This window comes from Octopus bimaculoides, chromosome Z (genome assembly GCF_046866305.1).
Source record: "Octopus bimaculoides isolate indiv1 chromosome Z, ASM4686630v1, whole genome shotgun sequence".
In the NCBI taxonomy this organism is placed as follows: domain Eukaryota; kingdom Metazoa; phylum Mollusca; class Cephalopoda; order Octopoda; family Octopodidae; genus Octopus; species Octopus bimaculoides.
The window spans coordinates 34621470-34642799 of record NC_142944.1 but is presented as its reverse complement, the minus strand read 5'-3'; the positions used below and the strand labels follow the sequence as shown (position 1 = coordinate 34642799).

Here is a 21330-nt window from a genome sequence, read left to right as displayed (position 1 = left end):
TTTAACATGAAATAACTTGCAATATATAATTTTTTGTTAAGAAAGCTAAGAAAAAAAGATGTTTTATATGACACATTCTATCAGTATCCCAAGTTTGAAAGTGTTTCGTTAAGAAAACAAGTGTTGCCCGTCAAATCAGAAAGATCCCAGTGGATTCTACAAGGGTTACAAGAAATGTAATAACAGATGTGTTTCCAAACATGCCATGTTGTTCTCCTAGTAATTAGCAATAGGGTTTTCTTTAGGTAAAATAAAAAGAGGAACTTGAGGAAATAGTCCTTAAAAATAATCATCTATTTGAGATGGGCTAATCGTTCTAATAGAGAACGTTTTGCAGGTGCATGTGTAGCAAAGATGTTGAGAGAGTCACATACATATCTGGTGATGTCGCTTGTCAATCACCAACTGATTCCTTTTTGGCGCGCAGCCAACGCTAACAGCTGAAAAGACGCCACCTATAGGGATAGCCTATAAACACTTAGCTGCCAAGGGAGTTTGCCCGACCGTGTTGTTTATGGATGGGTGGATGCAAACGTTACTGTCGATAAACCATCTGTGCCATATACGTCCACGCCCGACCGATAGATCGATAAGACGAGAAAACCGAAGCACAGAAGCGATAGGTAATAATGATGGCATACATGGAGAACGATAAAGCATCTGGAACAAAACATGCAAACAGACAACAATGTAGGAAAAGGCATGAAAAGTAAACGTATAGCATGCAAAACGTGTAAGTAAGAAAGATAATGCAAACGTGTGAAAAAATAGATTGTTCAAAAGTGTCAACTGTGTTTGTTTAAACATAAATAGTCTGTTTAAATGTAGACAGCTTTAGAAAGTTTGCGTGGCCAATGTACAGTCCGGCCACGCTAGTTTTGTTAGGTTTAGAAGGTGGGGGTGTTTGCACCTGTGTGAGATGGGGTGGTATAAAAGGTGTTTGTGGAGGTAGAGTGAATGTGGGAGGGATATGAGGCTCCGGGGTGTGAGTATCAGAAAACGCCTTAAGTCTGTCTACAGATAGTTTCTTTTCTACCGTTAACGTCTATAGTGAAAAGTTTGTCAGCTTGTGTGAGGACTCGATAGGGTCCTGTATATGGTAGTGTAAGGGGTCCCCTCAGAGAGTCGTTTCGTAAGAAGACGTGGGTCAAGGAAGCAATGACCTTCAGGACCGCAGATTTCACTGTTTGAGGCAGAGTGTTCATCGGCGGGAGATTTATAAAGTACGACCGCAATTGGTCGACGTACATAGAAAGATCTTGGTTAGATGTGTCCGCATGTGCCAACATCTAGCCAGGCAAAGATAACAGTACTCTATAGAGTAGTTCCGCGCAAGAAAAACTCAGATCCACTCTAACGGAGGACCGACAACTTAAAAGGACGATAGGTAGGTACTCGGTCCATCCTTGCGGGTCTGGTGATGCGCGCAGGGCTGCTTTTAGCTGACGGTGGAATCGTTCCACCATCCTGCTTGAAGCCGGGTGGTAACTAGTTGTGTGCAGATATTGCACTCCCAATAGGCGTGACAGTTCTCGGAAAAGATTGGACTCAAACTGCCGTCCTCGATCGGTGGTGATCCTTGAGGGGAACACCAAAACGAGATATCCAGCCGGATATTAAAGCACGAGCTACTGTCTCAGCAGGAATGTCGACCAATGGTATGGCCTCTGGCCAATGAGAAAACCGATCAACACAGGTCAGGATAGACATATATCCATCACTGATGGGCCAAAGACCAACTAGGTCGATGTGTATGTGGTGAAAGCAAGTGTCCGGTTGATGGAATTTTCCCAATGGAGTACGACTATGTTGATGGATCTTAGAACGCTGGCACTAAGTACAGGAACGAACCCAGGTGGTGATGTTTCGGCGCATGTCTGGCCAGAAAAACCATGCTGTGATGAGCTTGATAGAGGCAGAAATTCCTGGATGCAATAAGGAATGCAAAACATCGAAAACAATCCGGCGATGACACAGGGGAACGGACGGTCGCGGTGATCCAGTGGATACACCGCAAAGGATATTACCATCCGCAGTTGATAGGGGTAAGTATTCGAAATGACAATGCAAAAACGCAGGTGATGAGATGTCCAGTGAACTTAGTGGAGGTTGGTCGGAAGTCAAGGTAACCAAATCCAACGTAGCAGGAGTTCAAGCAGAAACGGGAAGTCTAGATAACGCGTCTGCTGGAATATTCTCTGAGCCCGCGATGTGACGGATGTTGTGCGTGAACTGGGATGTAAAATCGAGGTGACGGATCCCTCTGGGTGAGTATTTATTAGATTTAGAATGCAGGGCGAAAGTCAACGGTTTGTGATCTGTGAAGATCGCGAAATCTCGTCCGACAAGGAAATTATAAAAATGTTTTTCCGCCAGGTATGTTGCCAGAAGTTCGTGTAAAATAGCGCCCACTGCAAAGTCAGAATCGTTACACTGTTAAACACAGCTTAGCGTTAGTGACTGGGTGTGCGAGAAATATAAACTGAACCAAACTGTCCTTCACCGTGTCAAAGGCAAGTAATTCTGCTGGTGAAAGGGAAATAACTGCATCTATCTTCGTCCTGTTCCGAAGCAGGTTGGTTAGCAGTAATAATTTCTCAAAGCAGTATGATATGAACCGCCGATAGAAGTTAATCATTCCAAGAAATGGCGGAGCTGGCGTACAGAAGTCGGAAGGGGAAAATCCTGAATTATCTTGACTTTAGTAGGTAGTAGACGGATGCCATCACAGTCGATGACATGTCCCAAGAATTCCAAGGTGGAAGAACCAAAAACACATTTCCTGGGTTAACTTTTACGTTTTAGGACTGTCGAGGCTGGAAAAGTTGAGTTAGGTGTTGTTGATGAAGCTCAACAGTAGCGCTAGCGATTAGAATGTCGTCTACATAAGCGAAAACGAAGTCCATACCTCAGACAACCACGTCGATAAAACGTTGGAATGTACTAGCAGCAATCCGTAGTCCGAACGACACAGAGAGGAATTCGAAGGACTCGAACGGAATAGTCACAGTTGTCTTCGGATCGTCTTCCGGGTTAACTGGAATCAGGTCGATTTTCGAGAAAACAGTACACCCATGAAACGCAAACGAAAAATCTTATAAAATTGGCAGAGGGTACCTGTCCGAGGTCGTAGAAGCGTTCAGCAGTCTGTAGTCGCCTACAGGGCGGAAATCTGCATCCCCTCTAAGAGCCATATGCAAAGGAGATGCCCAAGGACTTGTGGATGGTCGAATAAGGCCGAGTTGGAACATATGATCGAATTCGGCTCGAGCAGATTTGAGCTTGTCTGGTGCTAACCGACGCCGACGGAAGGACCTTTCGTAGATATGAAATGCCGTGTGGAATGAACTGGTTCACTGGGCTTGAAGGATAAATCCGTGAGCTGCGGAAAAGAAGCGAGCAGTGCATGGTATGAGTCACCAGCTGCAGCAATGAAAAGGGAAGGACTCACGAAAGGAGCAGAAGATCCTTTTCCCGGGGATGACAAGGAGATGGTATCGTCCAAGAGGCGCTGCCTTCTCACGTTGACCAATAATGAGTAGTGATGTAAGAAATCAGCACTCAATATTGGTTGAAGCAGATCTGCGACAGCAAAAATCCACTTGAAATCTCTACGTAGAGATAGATCTAACGAAAAGGAGTTTTGACCATACGTCTGACTGGCAGAATGATTCACAGCGTATAAGGAAATGCTGGAAACGTCGGGTTTGATAGAAGTAAAGCGTAAAGGTCAAATGCTTACGCTGGCACCAGTATTCACCTTGAAATACTTCAGGGAGATGTGATCTTTGATGAAGAATGCACGATAGGGTGATGTGTTTGTAGTAGAGACATCTGCCGTGCCCTGTGTCTGCGTCTCTAGTTTTCCCTAGTGGTAACAGAACAAGGTTCGATACAGCAATGAGCCTTGTCCTGTAACTTCCGATGGTAGTAACATAAAGTGGGATCCGTGGCGTCACGATGTCGAGGAGAAGGAGAACGAGTGTTGGAACGACGCCGAGAAGTTGAACGTCCGCGACATAACCGGCTAACTTGCCTCGTTAATTCTTCAATGGCACGAAGAGTCCGATCGTGGTGGCGTGCATCTTGGTTTGAGGGGGGCTGTATCGCAGCAGAAGAAGAGGAAATGGTAGCCACAACCTTATCCACTGAAGAGGGGGAACTGGAAAATTCCAAAATTTTGTCGGCTGAAGAAGCCAACTGGTTAACTGTGCTGGTTTCGACCATCATCGCCAGAATGGAACGAACGTTGCTCAGCAGCCTCGAGAAAAATAACTGCCTTAGGAAGGAGCTGCCTTCAGTGGCACCGTTACTCAACTCCCTAATACATCGGAGAAATTGTGACGGGGTCCTATCACCTAAGTGCTCATCCTCCAGGATAGGCTTTGAACTTGCGACTCCGAAGACTTGGAATTGCGTCGCAATACTTCCGCTTTGATGGAAGAATAAGAAACATTCGGTGATGTCTGTGATGAGATCTTTGACTGAGGTTGCCAAAGAGGAAAGAATACCGCTGAACAGCAGATGTAGTTGTTGATGAGGGCTCTGAATGTTCGCAGCAAAATAGGATTCGAGCTGTACGAACCAGAGGCGCACATCTCCTGCGTAGGTAGGAAGAGAAGAACGATTTATGTTGTTGTTTCGAAGGAAATCTGAGGCAGTCGATCACAGAATAAGAAACTTCAGCCAAAAAATGAAGAATGGAAAACTGTAAGAATAGAACTTGTACTCCCGACAGCCGGAAATCAGTACGTTGGACGGTACAATAAATCCTTATGTTAGGATGTGACGGGGAAATGATTTGCGAGAATGCAAAATGTTCCGCAAATTGAACTGGAGAATGTAGTAATAACCAGAATATCCAGCAGTGTACCTGTATACGAAGAAATTGTAAACAGAAAATTCCTCGAGGAAACAAGTCAAGCAATGAAAAAGTACTTCGATGGCGAATCCACCAAATTTACGGCTCGAAACTTATGCAAGACATAAAATGCTTCACCCCACGTGGAAGAAAGAAAATCTAACATGGCGGGTGCTTCTCGCTATGCCACATGGAGTAGAAGACGGGTAAAATTCCATGAGGAAATGAATTTTCAGTCCTGGTGCTTCGGTTGTATGAAAAAAATTCCTCGGAGGAAATTATTTTAAGAAATCCGTGTTCAGAACTTGGAATCACCACTATAACAAGTAGTCATGCCGGATATGTAGTTTTCTCTCCTGACATTCCGCGTCCCCTTCTCGGCACTTTACATGAATTTCTTTCGTATTTTCTTACAAGAAAAGAAGCAAGTCAATCAAAGGGCTGCAATAAATGAGTTTATTCCAGCACGGAACGTGATTCAAACATCCCAGTGGATTCTACAAGGGTTACAAGATGTGTTTCCAAACATGACATGTCGTTCTAGTAATTAGCAATTGAGTTTTCTTCAGGTAAAATTAAAAGAGGAACTTGAGGAAATAGTCCTTAAAAATAATCATCCATTTGAGATGGGCTAATCGTTCTAATAGAGAACGTTTTGAAGGCGCATGTGTAGCATAAATGTTGAGTGAGTCACATACACATCTGGTGATGTCGCTTGTCAATCACCAACTGATTCCTTTTTGGCGCGCGGCCAACGCTAACAGCTGAAGAGATGCCACCTATAGGGATAGCCTATAAACACTTAGCTGCCAAGGGAGTTTGCCCAACCGTATTGTTTACGGATGGATGCGAGCGTTACTATCGCAAAACTATCTGTGCTACATACCTCTTCATCGTGGTAATATTGGGAGATAAGAAAGAAACATCCATGGCTAAAAAAAAAAAATAGTTTTCGACATGGCTTCGGTGTTTAAAAATGTGGGTGCGTTGGAGGAAATCTTTCGAACCTTTTGTGTATTTTGGGGAGACCATAAAAATACAGGTTTTCTTTCTGACCGTAAAACCCTGGATTTAGCCGTATTAATGAAATTGTTTTCCTGCATTTCCAGAATTATTTTGTCAAGTTCCTCTCTGTAATTGGGGTTTGGTTCGACAGGTATTTCTTCATCTGAAGTTTTGTCACTTAAAATTTCTTCACAAGCCGAAATATACTCACTTTTGTCCATAATTACAATAGCACCTCCCTCATGTGCCATTTTAATAACAAGAGTCATTTTTAACGTGATGTCGGAGTGCGTAACGCTGGGAATTAGTGAGGCTATTTCAGGACTTCTTTCCACTTGTTTTAAGGCTTTCCCTATTGCCTGTCTGACAAGATTAAAAAAATTCCAGTCAATTTTAGTCAATTGCATCAGGGAACATCAGAAAAATGTTATGATTTACACAGAAGGTGGGACGTGTAGAAATTCCCATTTGGTGTATGCGGCAGAATGCACCAAACACAACAATTAAGCAAAATATTCAATGGACACAGATATGACGTCAGTCACAATAACAGTAGTTCGACAGAACTTGCCGAGCATTTTACATCAAACGGCTGTTTTTGAAAAAGACCCGAAAGGGTATATTCTCAGAAAATATTCTGAATCTGTTACACTTTCAGTACCCAAAATGCACAAGGAAAAATATGTTTGTGAGTTATTAACATCACGCCCTGACAGGGAAATTTCATCATATTTACACAAAATTGTTTGATTAAATATTCTTCTTCCTTTTCCTTTCCTTTTTTTCCCTTTTTTCTTTCTCTTTCTTTTTACCAGTTGTAAAACTTGAAAATTGAAGACTGATGATATCATTCCATCCACGTGAGAACGCTGGTTGCTCTCGTTCAAATTTTGAATTTGAATTTCTATGATTTTGAATTACTATGTATCATTAAACCTTGGGAGAGGCATTATGCCGGTAATAAACACACGCACTGGTTCAGTCCTTTATTAATTTATATAGTTTTTTGTTAAATTATTTCATTGCACTCTTGCAATCTCTTCAGTAACTTGTCTCTCCACTTCCATTTATTTTGAATATATGATCTGGCGTTGTTTTGGCGTTGTTTCGAAACTGTTTGGTATGAGCATGTGAGTGTGTGCAAGCTCGTATGTGTGCACGCTCATATGTGTGCACGCACTTATGTGTTCGTGCTTATATGTAAGTATGTGCGTCCATATGTGTGTTTGTAACAATTTCGTTTATATCAGATCAGATAGAGACTTTTTAATTAATTTATTTACGTTCATATTCCGCATCATATGTGTGAACAACACATGCAACCACGGGCAATTGTAAGGCCCTCATCTACGTGTATTTGGTGTTTAAAATTGGTTGCGTTTCAGTTATGAGGACCGACTCCTGTATTTGTCGCAAAGATGCGTCACCGGGGTGTCTAGACAGGATTTCTATGTTAATTCTGTCCAGTACACCACCATGTTGTTCTTTGGCATGCTGGTAGAGCACCGAGGTTTGTTTTTGATTATTATAGTCCCTCCAATGTTCGTTTACACGCTCAGCCAAACTTCTTGCCGTCTCACCTATGTATGTGGTGTTTCTGTTTTTACACTCACCATCCATACAGCTTATTTTGTAGACTACATTTCTGGCTTTGCAGTTGGCACCAGGACTATTTTTGCACACAATGCAACTCTCCTCAACACACCTTGTTCTTCTGAAGGGATATGTTTTACATATTATTGATCTAATTGATCTCCCTGGTTTTTCTATAACATTTATCCTCAACTTGGTACTTTTGAGGATTTTTCGAAATCTGCGGGCCAGTTCTCCGTGTGGCGTGGCGTCCACAAACATTACTCCCTGGAACTTGTCGGTATTGTACCACGTGGTCTTTTTGTTTGTTTTGTTACTAATCCTTTGTAGTCTATTCCACTGTTTGTTACGGTATCTAGGTTGTGTTCCATTTGTATCTTTGACAACAATCTCCTCAAATTTCTTGTTAGCTCCTCTGTATACCCGGATTCTATCTTTCTGGCTGTATCCCGAAAATTGCATGCGATGCATGAAGTCTTGAATATGTTTTTGCCCCTCCCATGGACCGCACAGGGGGGATATGTTTTTCATTATTCTAACCAAATCGGCTACTAATATATTGATTTTCACACTGTGTGATAGAGCCGAATTCTTATGGATAACATACTTTGAAGATATAGGTTTCATATAATGTGAGTGGAGGATTTGAACTTTGTCATTAATTGTTTCTAGCCAAAGTTCTGTGTCAAGTACTGGGAGTCTCATGTTTAGGTGTCTTGTTGGGTAATCTATTGTTACTTTGATGCTCTGGTGTATTGTATTAGCTATATTCTGGATGTTTTCCATCACGATCTTCTCGTTCTCTTCAGTCTGAATGTTTGATGGTGTTTTAACTACGATGTTAATGTCATCCACATATCTCCCTCTCTACCCTTATTTTCTTTTTCAAGTGAAACTTGAAGCAGTTCCTCAGGGGTTGGCCAAAGAGAAAAGTGTTTGTCTTCAGCCCCTTCCATCTCGTCCACCATACAACCTCTTTCGCCATGGCCACCAGGCATATAAACACAATCTTTCCTTCCCGGTTAATGGAAGGTGGCGGGGCGATCTTCACGATGGATTCAGTTGACTGCCGGGTCCGTCCAACACGCGACAGCAGGTGTTCAACATAAACCCACAGGTCAGCAATGCTCGGGTACTGGACGAGTGCATGCAGAGCAGTCTCGTCGTCCTGCGCGCATCTCGGACACGCTTAGCTGACGAAGCTCCCCGGTAGCACTGCCAGGCTAGAGATTTTTGGGAATTATCCATCGGTCCGGGTCGAAAGTTCTCTGGAAAAGAGCGGCTTCGACGCCCAAGGTCTCCCCAAGAACGTCGTCGCACTTTTCCTAATTAATCCTCTACAAAAGGCTAAAGTGAACGTTCCACCTATCGCAGTGTCCGATTGGCTGAGGGCTGTGAGCACTTGAAGACATTACACTTTCCAAATACCTTCTCTCGGTCTCTGTTTTACCCAGGACTGCAGCTCCGTTAAGGAAACTAGCTGCGGAAATACGTGTCTGGCAAACCGCAACCTCATCTGTTCACCGTCTAGGAAGTACTAGAGACGTTGTAGCCTCAGTGCATGTCTGCGCATCATCAGCCACCACTCACCGGGTGTTGATAGATAGATCATCTGATCATCAGGACACGTCCCTTCCACAAGAATCAGACGGTGGCCAGGACAGGTCAAGCGATAGTAGGTGACGGACACGATATACGCGTTAGCGACCTCTTTCCGACCTTTCAGGGACAGCTTTCTCTCGGCCCATTTCTGAGTAAAAGTAGCCACCCTGCAAAGACTTGTCTCTCCAGGTGCCGAGCCCTCTGATTTTTCCTGGTTAATCGTCGCTCCTGAAACTGCCTTGCAGTCCCTGAGAGCGATGCCGATCATTTCTATATGCTTATGATCCGACACCACTACGGTGACGTCGTTGGCATATACCGACACGCATCTCCCACATCCTAGGTCACGCGGGAAGCCTCTCAACGCCTCCAGTTTGTGTAGTAGTGGCTCGAAAGTTAGTACATACAAGAGAGACGAGTGGGGGAAACCTTGCCGGACCGAGCGCATGATGTTGAACGGTTCTGAGAGGTGAAAGTTCACTCTAACTACTGAACAGATGTCGTTATGCATTGCCGCAATACAGGCCCGAAACCAGCTTCCTTGAGGACTGCCGCCAGGTATAGATGGTCGATCCTATTGAAAACTTTAGACTGATCTAAATTGATCAGGGTCCCTCCCGTGCCAGGTTCTTTAGCCACTTTCTCAATGATGTATCACATGAGGTGGAGGTTGTCGTGGATGGATCTTTTCAGAATGGTACATATCTGTACCTCCCCTATCAGATCCCCGACGACAAGCGCCAACCTCGTAGTAAACACCTTGGCCAAAATTTTGAACTCTGCATTCAGCAGAGTTATGGGCTCTGAAGTTGTTAATACAGTTCCCCCTTGTTCGGGTCTTTTCTCCTCGGCTCACAAAACTGAGAATTCTTCCATTCTGTTACCAATTGCAGTAAACGTTTGCTAAGAGGTCACCGAACAAGTTTGACATGTATGCGCAAAGCTCGTAGGGGAAAACCATCCAAACCAGGCGACTTGTCCCTCGTGCAGCTAGCCATTGCTTCTCTTATTTCAAAGGCTGTTATCGGCCTTTCGCAGCGCTCCGCCTCCGTCACTGAGAGCCGCGGCAGCCCGTCGAGGTAAGATGTGAAATCCATCCTGCGACCCGGCTCACCGCTACTGTCAAACAATTGATCGAAGCGCCGCTGAAAGGCTGCACACAATTGACTCGGATCAGTTATCATTTGCTCGTTGCGGTGCGGTAAGGATCGGATCGTGGATTTATTGCCACGCTTTGTTTCTGTCACTCGGGCCCATTGCACGGCTTTCGTCCCTTTGTGTCTAAGTGTTCGTGCCTTAGCTCTGACAATGCAACCTTAGTGTTTCGCGTCGAAGAATATGTCGAGTGCCAATCTTGCTGCATGCACGTCGGTCGCTATGCCTTTTTTAAAAGCCTCGTCTAACTTCTTGACTAGCTCTGCCTCTACTCTTTTTCTTTCTACTGCTAGTCCTTTGCTAAACCTTATCGATTCTATTCTAAATGCCTTTCACGGCGAATCACCATTCACTGTTGATTATTGCCCCCGTTAACTAGTTCACTAATCCGGCCATTGAAATCTTTACGCGCCGGCAACGACGTGTTCAGCTTCCAGCAACCGGGCCCCTGTCTATGAAGTCTACAGATCACGAATTTGTGGTCTGTGTAGTCGACTACTTTAAATTGTGGACAGCCTATATTATCCTTATCTGTTACTCTACAAAATACCCTATCTAGATACGATCTGGATGACCCGATGCAGTTTGACCAGGTCCACTCTGGCACATCCGGGAAATACCAGTCCATACCTGTCAGACAGTTGGAATCGTCTGAGCAGGTTTGCAAGGCTTTTTCATTCTCTCCTATCTGCTAAACCAACACAGTCCCACCGTGCATTTAAAACTCCATTCCAATCCTCCACTAACACTAAATAGCAGAACGTTCCCAGGAAGGTTTCCAGGCGTCTGAAGAAATCTAGTCGTCCTGCCCCGTATGTCTTTCGTTGCTTGTCACGTTCAGGACCACCGACTTACCTTCCGGATCCAGGAAGATCGTCCTTATTGCAAGACCCAGATTTTTTCGAACCATCACGGCGACTCCGCCTCCCGCTCCCGGATGACTTGGAGATGTGTACACCTCATAGTCACCGAAAGTGGGTCGAAAATCCCGCAAGTCGGAAATCGTGGTTTCATTAATGGCCATCAAGTCGACATTCGGTACCCCGAGGTCGTTGAGCAGGTTACCCCGCTTCCAAGGCGACCCCAGGCCACGTACATTCACGCTGACTATTCTGTACACGACCATGTTGTCGGAAAAAAGAAAAGAAAAACTTACTTGGTTTTGTTTGGAGGGGCGGATTGCCCGTCAACTCCTGTTGGCTTGGGGTGTTTCCTACTGTAAATCACAAAGAATTCTTTTGGTGATATTTATTCCTTAAAAAATCTCCGATTTCCTGTGAGAATTGGATTTTTAAGTATGTGCATGTGTTTTATGTTGTTTGAATGATTTGTATATATGCATGTAGGGAGATCGTGAATGTGACAAAATCTTCTTGTGTAATGACTGTGTGTGTTATATACTTCATTAATTCGTTGATTTTTGTGGTTATTGCCATGTAGTTTGTAATGTTAGTCACTTTATTTTGTGTTTGTTGTTGTTGTGGTTGTGTGTGTGGAATGGCTTGTGTTTTAGGTGTCGATGCAGTGTTTGTTCTGTGTGTATTTGTTTTTGTTGGTTTGATTTTTTTCTTTCTACTTCTTGTGTGCATGAGGATTGTTGTTGCTTGTCCATATGTTTGTTTTTCTTTCTATCTCTTTTCCGCTTTTTAGTTTTCAACTTCCATTCCTTATCGCGGTCCGACTGTCCCCCTGTGATGTCCACGTGCTCCGTATTGGAAAGTGGAAACTCTTCGGGCGCTGAGAAGTGTCTGGGGAAACTCGGTGTCGGTATGGTTGTTGGTGTAGGCAAATCTGCTAATAGTGATGGTGCTGCTGCTGCTGTTGTCGCTTGAGTTCTGGTGACTGTTGGTGTAGGGAGGAGAAGTGACCGTCTCTTTTTCTTCAGTCTAGGGCAAAAGGCCTTTAAATGATTATTTGAAAAGCAAATGTGGCGCTTTGCTTTCCTTCCATCTACTCTGACTGGAATTATGCGGCCTACAGGAAGAAGAATCTGGTCTGAGATGAGATCCACATTCTTTTAGGTCGTTTGGATGAGTAGTTCTATGGTCATCCCGGACCAGTTCTCCTTTTTGGTCTGATAGGCTTCGAGGATTTTCGAGTTTTCCTCGATGTCTATCGTTACTGCAGCAAATAGCTACAGAATGGCTATTTCTGATGTTACCTGTTGAATGATGATTTTGGCCAGTCTCTGGCAGCCATAGAAAGGAACCAACAACAGCTTCTCCCTTTTGAGAGGATTCAGAGAGTGATATAATACGAGATTCCGAGTTCAATTCCAGGCAATGACCTGAATAATAATAATAATAATAATAATAATAATAATAATAATAATAATAATAATAATAATAATAACAATAATAACAATAATAACAATAATAACAATAATAATAATAATAATAATAATAGTAATAATAATAATAATAATAATAATAATAATAATAATAATAACATCGAAAAATACCTTAGGAACGAAAACCCAGGTTCGAAATTTCCCCCAAGACACCTGATGAAGGCTGGAGGGTATATCAGCCGAAATGTTGTGTTAACAACAAACAAGATGGGGACAAATATCCACCAAATGTAAATGTGTACATAATTCCTCATCTCTTAAATATAGAAATGTATTAAAAGAATGTGTGTGTATATGTGTGAGTGTGTGTCGTTGTGAAGGTTTTGCCTGTAAACAAGACTAACAAAATAAGAAAAATAAATAAAATTTAAAAAATCAACAATGTGTAAACGAAATTATAATAATATCATTCTTTACTCAAAAAAGCAGGGTGTACTTTGAAAGGCAAGATTTGACTGCTATTTCTTGCAGTCTGAATGACCAATTAGACATTCTTTCAATGCTGTTGATTTTGTCAACAGCGTTTTCCTTTCAGCTGTTGTATAAGCAACAGCTGTCATTGTTATCATTTGTTTAGTAATATTGTCGCAGGTAATATTGGTCAGTTTTTTTTTATAATTGTTGTTGTTGTTGTTTCTGTTATTATTATCTTCTTAGGAGCGTTTTCTAATAGATAACAACGGTGACAGGATCAATATGCAACATAAAAAAAAATAAGCTAAAACGTTTTGTAATCACGGAAATTCTGGCACACGTTGTGTGCGTGTGCGTATGTATGTGAATGTGTAAGAGTTTTCGTATATTTGGGCGTTTTTTTAACGTCCGGTTCAACCCCAACAAACACCACCACCAGCAACAGGAACACCATCCATGCCAGCGTAAATATTAGCTCAATACATATTGTCCAGGCATTGTTTTTATATCTGGACGCTCTTAACGCCGTTAATCTATATCTGTCGTGTTTTAAGGTAGGTAGGGAGTTTTTTTTCTATTTCTACAAGTTTTTCAAAGTACAGTTTGCCATCTAAACCATTTATTAATATTGAAATGACAATGTAGAACACTTCATCGTAGAACATGCAATTTACATGTATAAGTGTAGTAGATATGTTTGCGCGTGTGATTATATGTGTGTGTATGGGGTGTGTCAAAATGTGGTGTTTTTATTGCTTTCTTGACTTTGAGACAAAATATATTTTTTACAAATATTCACTACCTTGCAAAAAATAAATCAGCTAAGCAAACGTCCTTCCCTAAATGCATTAAAAGCATAATTAAAAACATAATCTAATCACTAGAAAATTATTAACGTTCTCTTTGAGCATATATAAAAGACAAATTTGGCTGGGGCAAAATGAGTAAGACAAGATAAAATAAATTTGCTGCGTCAGTTCTCCAGAAAACCAATTCATACACATCAATATCCATCCCTTGACATCAGAAAGATCAAAGATGCAAAAACAAAAGAAATTTAAAAAAATATAAATATCTAAATCAAATGAAAGAGGATCAGGGGAAAATGGCACTTGATATGAAATTAACAAAGCTAAATAAAAAAAATAACACGATCTACTATCTATAGCTTCATCATAATCTGCTGGGAGTGTCCTCTTTGTGATATATTTACTCACGATACAGTTAAAGAGAAGAAATTACTGAAATTAGACTTTGTGGCACGTAAAAGCACCCACTACACTCTTGGGGTGGTTGGTGTTAGGAAGGGCATCCAGCTGTAGAAACTCTGCCAAATCAGATTGGAGCCTAGTGTAGCCATCTGGTTTCACCAATCCTCAGTTAAATCGTCCAACCCATGCTAGCATGGAAAGCGGACGTTAAAAGACGACAACGATGATGATGATGATGATGATGATGATGATGATGATGATGATAATCCCTTTTTAGACATCAGTTTTTGAAACTTGAAAATTATAAAATTAGACATTAGAATTGGGAAAAAATTTGACTTGGAATCCAACAGAGAAAAGAATATTGATTGTTAAACAGCTAAAATTATCCATATATTTTATTATCAACCTCAATTACAATCGGGTCAAAGTTGAGGGAAAATTTCTTGAAAAAGAAAAGGAGCTTACCACCTGACTATGTTTTGGACACTCTCAACTTCAATGACAACTATGCTGACCAACTTCCACTCCTAAAATAATGATACAATACTTGCAGTGTAATGATTCCAAACATGTAATGAGAAAATAATGTGAGATCAGGAGTTACTCATTTTGCCCCAGTTACTAATTTGTGCACTGCCCCTCTATCTCTACATATATACAATAATGCCTTGATATACTAGTTAATTTGTTCCCAGAGACCACTAGTAAAGCAAAAACTCATAAAGCAGAGCAATAATTTCCCATAGTAGCAATGTTATAAATCATAATTAATTCCCAGAAAAATATTTTACCTATAAAATTTATAATGCTTGTAAATAAATGGCAATAAAACAACAGTAAAATGTAAAGAATATTTTATGTGAAGTAAAAAGAATGCCAAGATCATTTATAATAAAGGATATTATTATTATAATCGTTTTCTGAATTACTTTCACTCGCACTAGACTCACGTACACCATCACTTGTAGACGTAATCGGTGATTCACAAGCACTTGCAGACAAATTTGTAGATTTCTTTTTAAAAAACAAGATGAGAGTTGTTTGGTTAGAAGCTTTTTTTTGCTCTATAAATTTCTCAGTAACATGCAGAAGAATTTGTTATGGTAGTAGAAACTTTTGCACACAGAAGGTGGTGAGCTGGCAGAATCGTTAGCACACTGGGCGAAATGCTTAGCCGTATTTCGTCCGTCTTTACATTCTGAGTTCAAATTCCACCGAGGTCGACTTAGCCTTTCATCCTTTCGGGGTCGGTTAAATAAGTACCAGTTATGCACTATATAATCGACTTAATCCGTTTGTCTGTCCTTGTTTGTCCCCTCTGTGTGTAGCCCCTTGTGGGCAGTAAAGAAATAAGAAACTTTTGCACTAAGTTCAAAATTTGGATCTTGTGCTTGAAAAATAAAACTCTAAAACCCAAGGTCTTGTAAAGCAGGTCCTCGGTCCTCATAAAGTGAGGTATTACTGTATATATATTTATGTGTGTGAGTGTGTATGTGTGTGTGTGTGTGTGATACATACATATATAAATGTATGTATCATTAGAGCATCATATATCCAAAAAAAGCACACTCTAAAGTATAGAGCAGTAATGCATTTATATGTAGTTAAGTCTATGTCCAGTCATAGAGTGACCATTGGTTTTGCATCTACAAGTGCTTAGCCCCATATGGTCCCATTCTCCAGTTTGGGCTTATACCAGCTTCCTCTTACTGAGTCTCCTGCGCTTACTTTCTCTAGGATCTCCTGCATCATCATTACCATCCTCTCTCCCACTTTGTCTCTGCAGCTTGCCCCATATGCTCATCTCTTGACACAGCCGCATGCTATTCAAAGCCACCTCACTATTGGATAGTGACCTACTACTCTCCCACACGTTGAGGATAGTTCTCATCCGTTGATGCTGGTATCCAGTTCTGGAATCTCATTTCTTCTCTGAAATACCAACATACCTGTTTTGTCTCTATGAAGCTTGACCCCCCCAATGCAGCTCCTCCAACTATTGTTTCTGGTGGTTTTGCAGTCAGACTGAACTTCTGCATGACCTCTACAACAGATACTACAATCTCGTCTACCAGGATGTCCTCCATATAGGAATTGGTGACCTTTTTTAACTTGTCCACCTGTCCTAGGATAGATTTGAGCACTGTTTCCATGATCTTTGGTGCAGAATTCAGCCTGAAACTCAGCCTAGTCAAACAGTATGTCTGGCCCTTATATCTCACCAGCTGATGCTTCCACAATTTCTTGCTTACATAGAGCTGCAGATATGCCAACTTCAAGTTGAGAATTGTTGCAGCCCAGGTCATCCATCTCCATTCTCACAACATCTCTCCAAAGACATCAGTCACCTCACTACCCATGTGACATGATACATGATCATTCACCTCTTGAAAGTCCAGTACCAGCCTGATCTTGGCCTTTGTACGATCCTTCCATAAAGGCTTCCTTTAGGCACTGCTCAATTTTCTCTGTGTACAGCTGGTTTCTTTCATCCATTTTGAGGTACAGTGCCAACATGTTTCCCTCCAGGTACAGAGCCATGAGACCTGCTACATCTTCAATGCTTTGCAATCTGGCTGCCACCTTGATCTTACAGATGATAAAAGTGATGGAGGAATAAGTGATAAAGATGTGAGAGGGTGGAGAAGGCTTGACAAGAACAAACAGAGGATTGGGGTTCAATGTATACACAATGCTTTAAAAATCTCAGGTTTGCCATAATGGGCACATCTTGAATACTGCATATTACCAACCATCCTGGTCCTTTATCATCTCTTCAATGAGGTTCAACTTGCTGAGATTGCTCTTACTCTTTTACTCTTTTACTTGTTTCAGTCTTTTGACTGTGGCCATGCTGGAGCACCACCTTTAGTCGAGGAAATCGACCCTAGGACTTATTCTTTGGAAGCCTAGTACTTATTCTATTGGTCGCTTTTTGCTGAACCGCTAAGTTACGGGGACGTAAACACACCAGCATCGGTTGTCAAGCGATGTTGAGGGGACAAACACAGACACACAAACACACATACATATATATATATATATATATATATATATATATACATATATACGACGAGCTTCTTTCAGTTTCCGTCTACCAAATCCACTCACAAGGCTTTGGTCGGCCCGAGACTATAGTAGAAGACACTTGCCCAAGGTGCCACGCAGTGGGAATGAACCCGGAACCATGTGGCTGGTAAGGAAGCTACTTACCAGACAGCCACTCCTGCGCCTTCAATACTTTGTCTTTTTCTTTCTGGATTTCCTTCTTCCAAAAGTTCCATCCACATTAAGAAATTAGAGATTCTTTATGCAGCTACCATTGTCCATATGCGTCACATGCCCATATCAACATAATCTTCTCTTTTTCACACTATATCCGATGTTTCTTGTTCCCAATTTTTCTCTAGACATATTTGCACTTTGTCATACATGCACATTGACATTGTTCACCCTGCAGAACATGCTAGCTTATTTCTTTATAGTTTTTGCAAGTCCTCGGCATTCAGAGTCCATGTCTCATGACCATGAATCTTTGCAGTTCATACATAACCATACAGCCTGTCTGCATTTCACTCTGATAGAAAATCCTTTTGCTACCAACAGTGGTAATAACTCTCTGAACTTTATCCAGTTTATTTGAGTTTAGAAATCCTCTTGACCCATACTAGAACATCTAAAAGAGTTGACTGACAAGCTAAAATAGTAGTCAAATCTCGCCAGACTCAAAACACACTATATTTACAAAAAAAAAAAGATAAGGTAGTTTGGGCAAAAAAACAAAAAAAAAAAAACTTCAAAAGGTGGAGTTATATCTAAAACATCACTGATATTAGGTTTTCTTATTTGACTCTGACTTGGATTGAGGCTAAATATCAGAAGTAACAACAACAACAACAGCAGCAACAGCAGCCACAACAACAGCAACAACTAAAAAAAAAAAATCTTGTATGTCCCATGCTTGTATGTTAAAATCACTAGTAAAACAAATCAGACGAGTCAGATAAAATAACTCAGATTCTTTGGAAATTTCATTTCAGGATCCTCACTACAAAAAGATGCTTTTCTTGACTCTCTTGTCACTGCTCCTACTTTCTGAGTGTGAATCAATGAGTGTCAAGGAATATTCTTCACTTCCAGAAAACCTGAAGACGAAGGATAAAGATGATAACCATGGAGGAATTAAAATGGGTGTTGTTTCCAAATTTTGTGATGATGGCAAGGTAATCATATGAACTTTCATTTTATACCTTATCCCTCACCCAACCCATTCCACAACGTTTTCTTTTTTTAATTTGTTATATTTTTTGTATTAATGGTTTTAGTCTTTGCATTGTCATTCTACTGTGGGTTCCAATCCACCTTCAAGAGATTTAGTTGATTGTCTTTTATTCATTTATTCTTTTACTTGTTTCAGTCATTAGACTGTGGCCATACTGGGATGCCCCCTGGAGGAGATTTTAGTTGAACAAATTGACTCCAGTATTGTATATTTTTTTTTACAAATCTGGTACTTATTCTATTGGTCTCTTATGCTGAACCACTAAGTTACAGGAACATAAAAAGGCGGCGAGCTGGCAGAAACGTTAGCACGCCGGGCGAAATGCTTAGCGGTATTTCGTCTGCCGTTATGTTCTGAGTTCAAATTCCACCGAGGTTGACTTTGCCTTTCATCCTTTCGGGGTCGATAAATTAAGTACCAGTTACGCACTGGGGTCGATGTAATCGACATAATCCCTTTGTCTGTCTTTGTTTGTCCCCTTTATGTTTAGCCCCTTGTGGGCAATAAAGAAATAACAAGCCAACACCACATGTCGAACAGTGGTGGGGGACAAACACAAACACAAACACACACACACACACATAGATATCATCATCAGCATCGTTTAACACCTGCTTTCCATGCAGGCTTAGGTTGAACAGTTTGACAAGAACTGGCCAGGTAGAAGACTACCCCAGTCTACTGTGTTTGTTTTGGCTGGTTTTTTATAGCTGATACCCTTATCAACACCAACCACTCTGTAGAGTGGACTGAGTGCTTTTTACATATATGCATATACATGGTGTTGGCACTCCGTCGCTTACGACGTCGAGGGTTCCAGTTGATCCGATCAACAGAACAGCCTGCTCGTGAAATTAACATGCAAGTGGCTGAGCACTCCACAGACACGTGTACCCTTAACGTAGTTCTCGGGGATATTCAGCGTGACACAGTGTGACAAGGCTGACCCTTTGAATTACAGGCACAACAGAAACAGGAAGTAAGAGTGAGAGAAAGTTGTGGTGGAAGAGTACAGCAGGGTTTGCTACCATCCTCTGCCGGAGCCTCGTGGTGCTTTAGGTGTTTTCGCTCAATAAACACTCACAACGCCCGGTCTGGGAATCGAAACCGCGATCCTATGACCGCGAGTCCACTACCCTAACCACTGGGCCATTGCGCCTCCACTTAGTGCCATGTAAAAAAAAAGTATCCTATCCACACTGTAAAATGGTTGGCATTTGGAAGGGCATCCAGCTGTAAAACACCTTGCCAAAACTGACCTCGCCTGTACTGGTGTCACATAAAAATCACTCAGTCCACACTGTGGAGTGGTTAGTGTTAGGAAGGGGATCCAGCCATGAAAATCATGCCAAAACGGACAGTTGCCTGGGGTAGTTTTGTACCTGGCCAGCTCCTGTCAAACCATCCAACCCATGCCAGCATGAAGGCAAATGTTAAATGATGATTATGATGATGATGATGATGATGATGATGATGACATGCATATATACATACATCCATGATGATGGCCGTCCACTCGTGACCGAGGAAGACCATTGCCGAACTTCAGGAACATTGTGCGCTCTAGGACTAACTTATATTTTGCATTTACGGTTCCGTTGGTGGCTAATGAGCCCTGCTCTTGACAAGTATACACGACTGCAAACATTGCAGACCAAGCTTTCCACATTCACTATACGAGCCGTGCGCTTTCACGTGGCTAGCTTCAGCTCTTCATGCTGTAAACGTGCTCTCTCAAAAATGTCGATCACCTCCTTAACCTGCCTCCTCCATCCATGACGATGACAGGCATTGTTCTCCCAGTCAGTGTCCTGCATATACATACGTACATACATACGTACATACATACGTACATACATACATACATACATATATACTACATACATACATACATACATACGTACATACATACATACATACATACTACATACATACATACATACATACATACGTACATACCTACGTACATACATACACACATACATACATACGTACATACAAACGAACAAACAAACAAACAAACATACAAACAAACAAGCAATGGACTTTTTTCAGTTTCTGTCTGCCAAATCTACTCACAAGGCATTAGTCAGCCCACAGTTATAGTAGAAGACACGTTGTATTTGTGTGTGTGTGTGTGTGTGTTTGTGTGTCCAGCACTGCTCAACAACTGGTGTTGGTATGTTTACATTCTTGTAACTTTGTGGTTTGGCAAAAGAAATTGATACTGTGCTTTAAAATAATATGTAGTGAGGTTGATTCATTTGATTAAAAATTCTTCAAGGCTGTGCTCCAGCATGGCTGCTGTCTAATGACTGAAACATGTAAAAGATAAAAGGTACTTAGAGAATGATTATCCTTCCCTTTTTAAAAATTTTTCTCTGAGATACAGAAAATGGATGAAAATTTAGTTATACAATTTTTTTTTCTTTTTCATGTGGTAAAAAATATTTTCAACATAAACACTTAGATTAATATTGATTTCAAACTTTGGCCAACTATTTTGGGGGAAGAGTTAAATTGATTACATCAATCTTAGGCTCAGCTGGTACTTATTTTATAGATCCCCTAAAGGATAAAAGATAAAGTCGACTTTGATGAAATTTGAACTCAGAACATCATTAGATGGAAGAAATGCTGCAAAGTATTTTGCCTGGTGTTCTAATGATTCTGCCAGCTCACTGCCTTAATAATAATAATGATATTGATAAACTTTTACTAAAATGCATAATTGATTAAGTGTAAAACAAATAAAATGATACAATTATTTATACACATACATAAGTACATGTGTACATACATTCTGGCATGAACACACACATACATGCACACATACAAATACATGTATATACAT

General features: G+C 41.2%; 1 protein-coding gene across 7 annotated transcripts in view; it reads left to right on the top strand.

Moving 5' to 3' along the window:
* LOC106868886 (uncharacterized) overlaps positions 1 to 21330 on the top strand; it is a 113158-nt gene that overhangs the window by 22834 nt on the left and 68994 nt on the right. For 4 of the 7 annotated variants that reach the window (XR_001409349.3, XM_052973591.2, XM_014914340.3 and 1 more), the window contains exon 2: positions 18235 to 18417. Coding sequence is in view for 6 of the 7 variants with exons in the window: in XM_052973591.2 (XP_052829551.1) it covers positions 18235 to 18417 (183 nt within the window). In the remaining variant the exon portion in view is untranslated. Of the gene's footprint in view, positions 1 to 13023; positions 13158 to 13254; positions 13535 to 18234; positions 18418 to 21330 lie in introns of those variants that run through there. The other 3 variants (XM_052973593.2, XM_052973592.2, XM_089365176.1) reach the window with 3 other exon arrangements.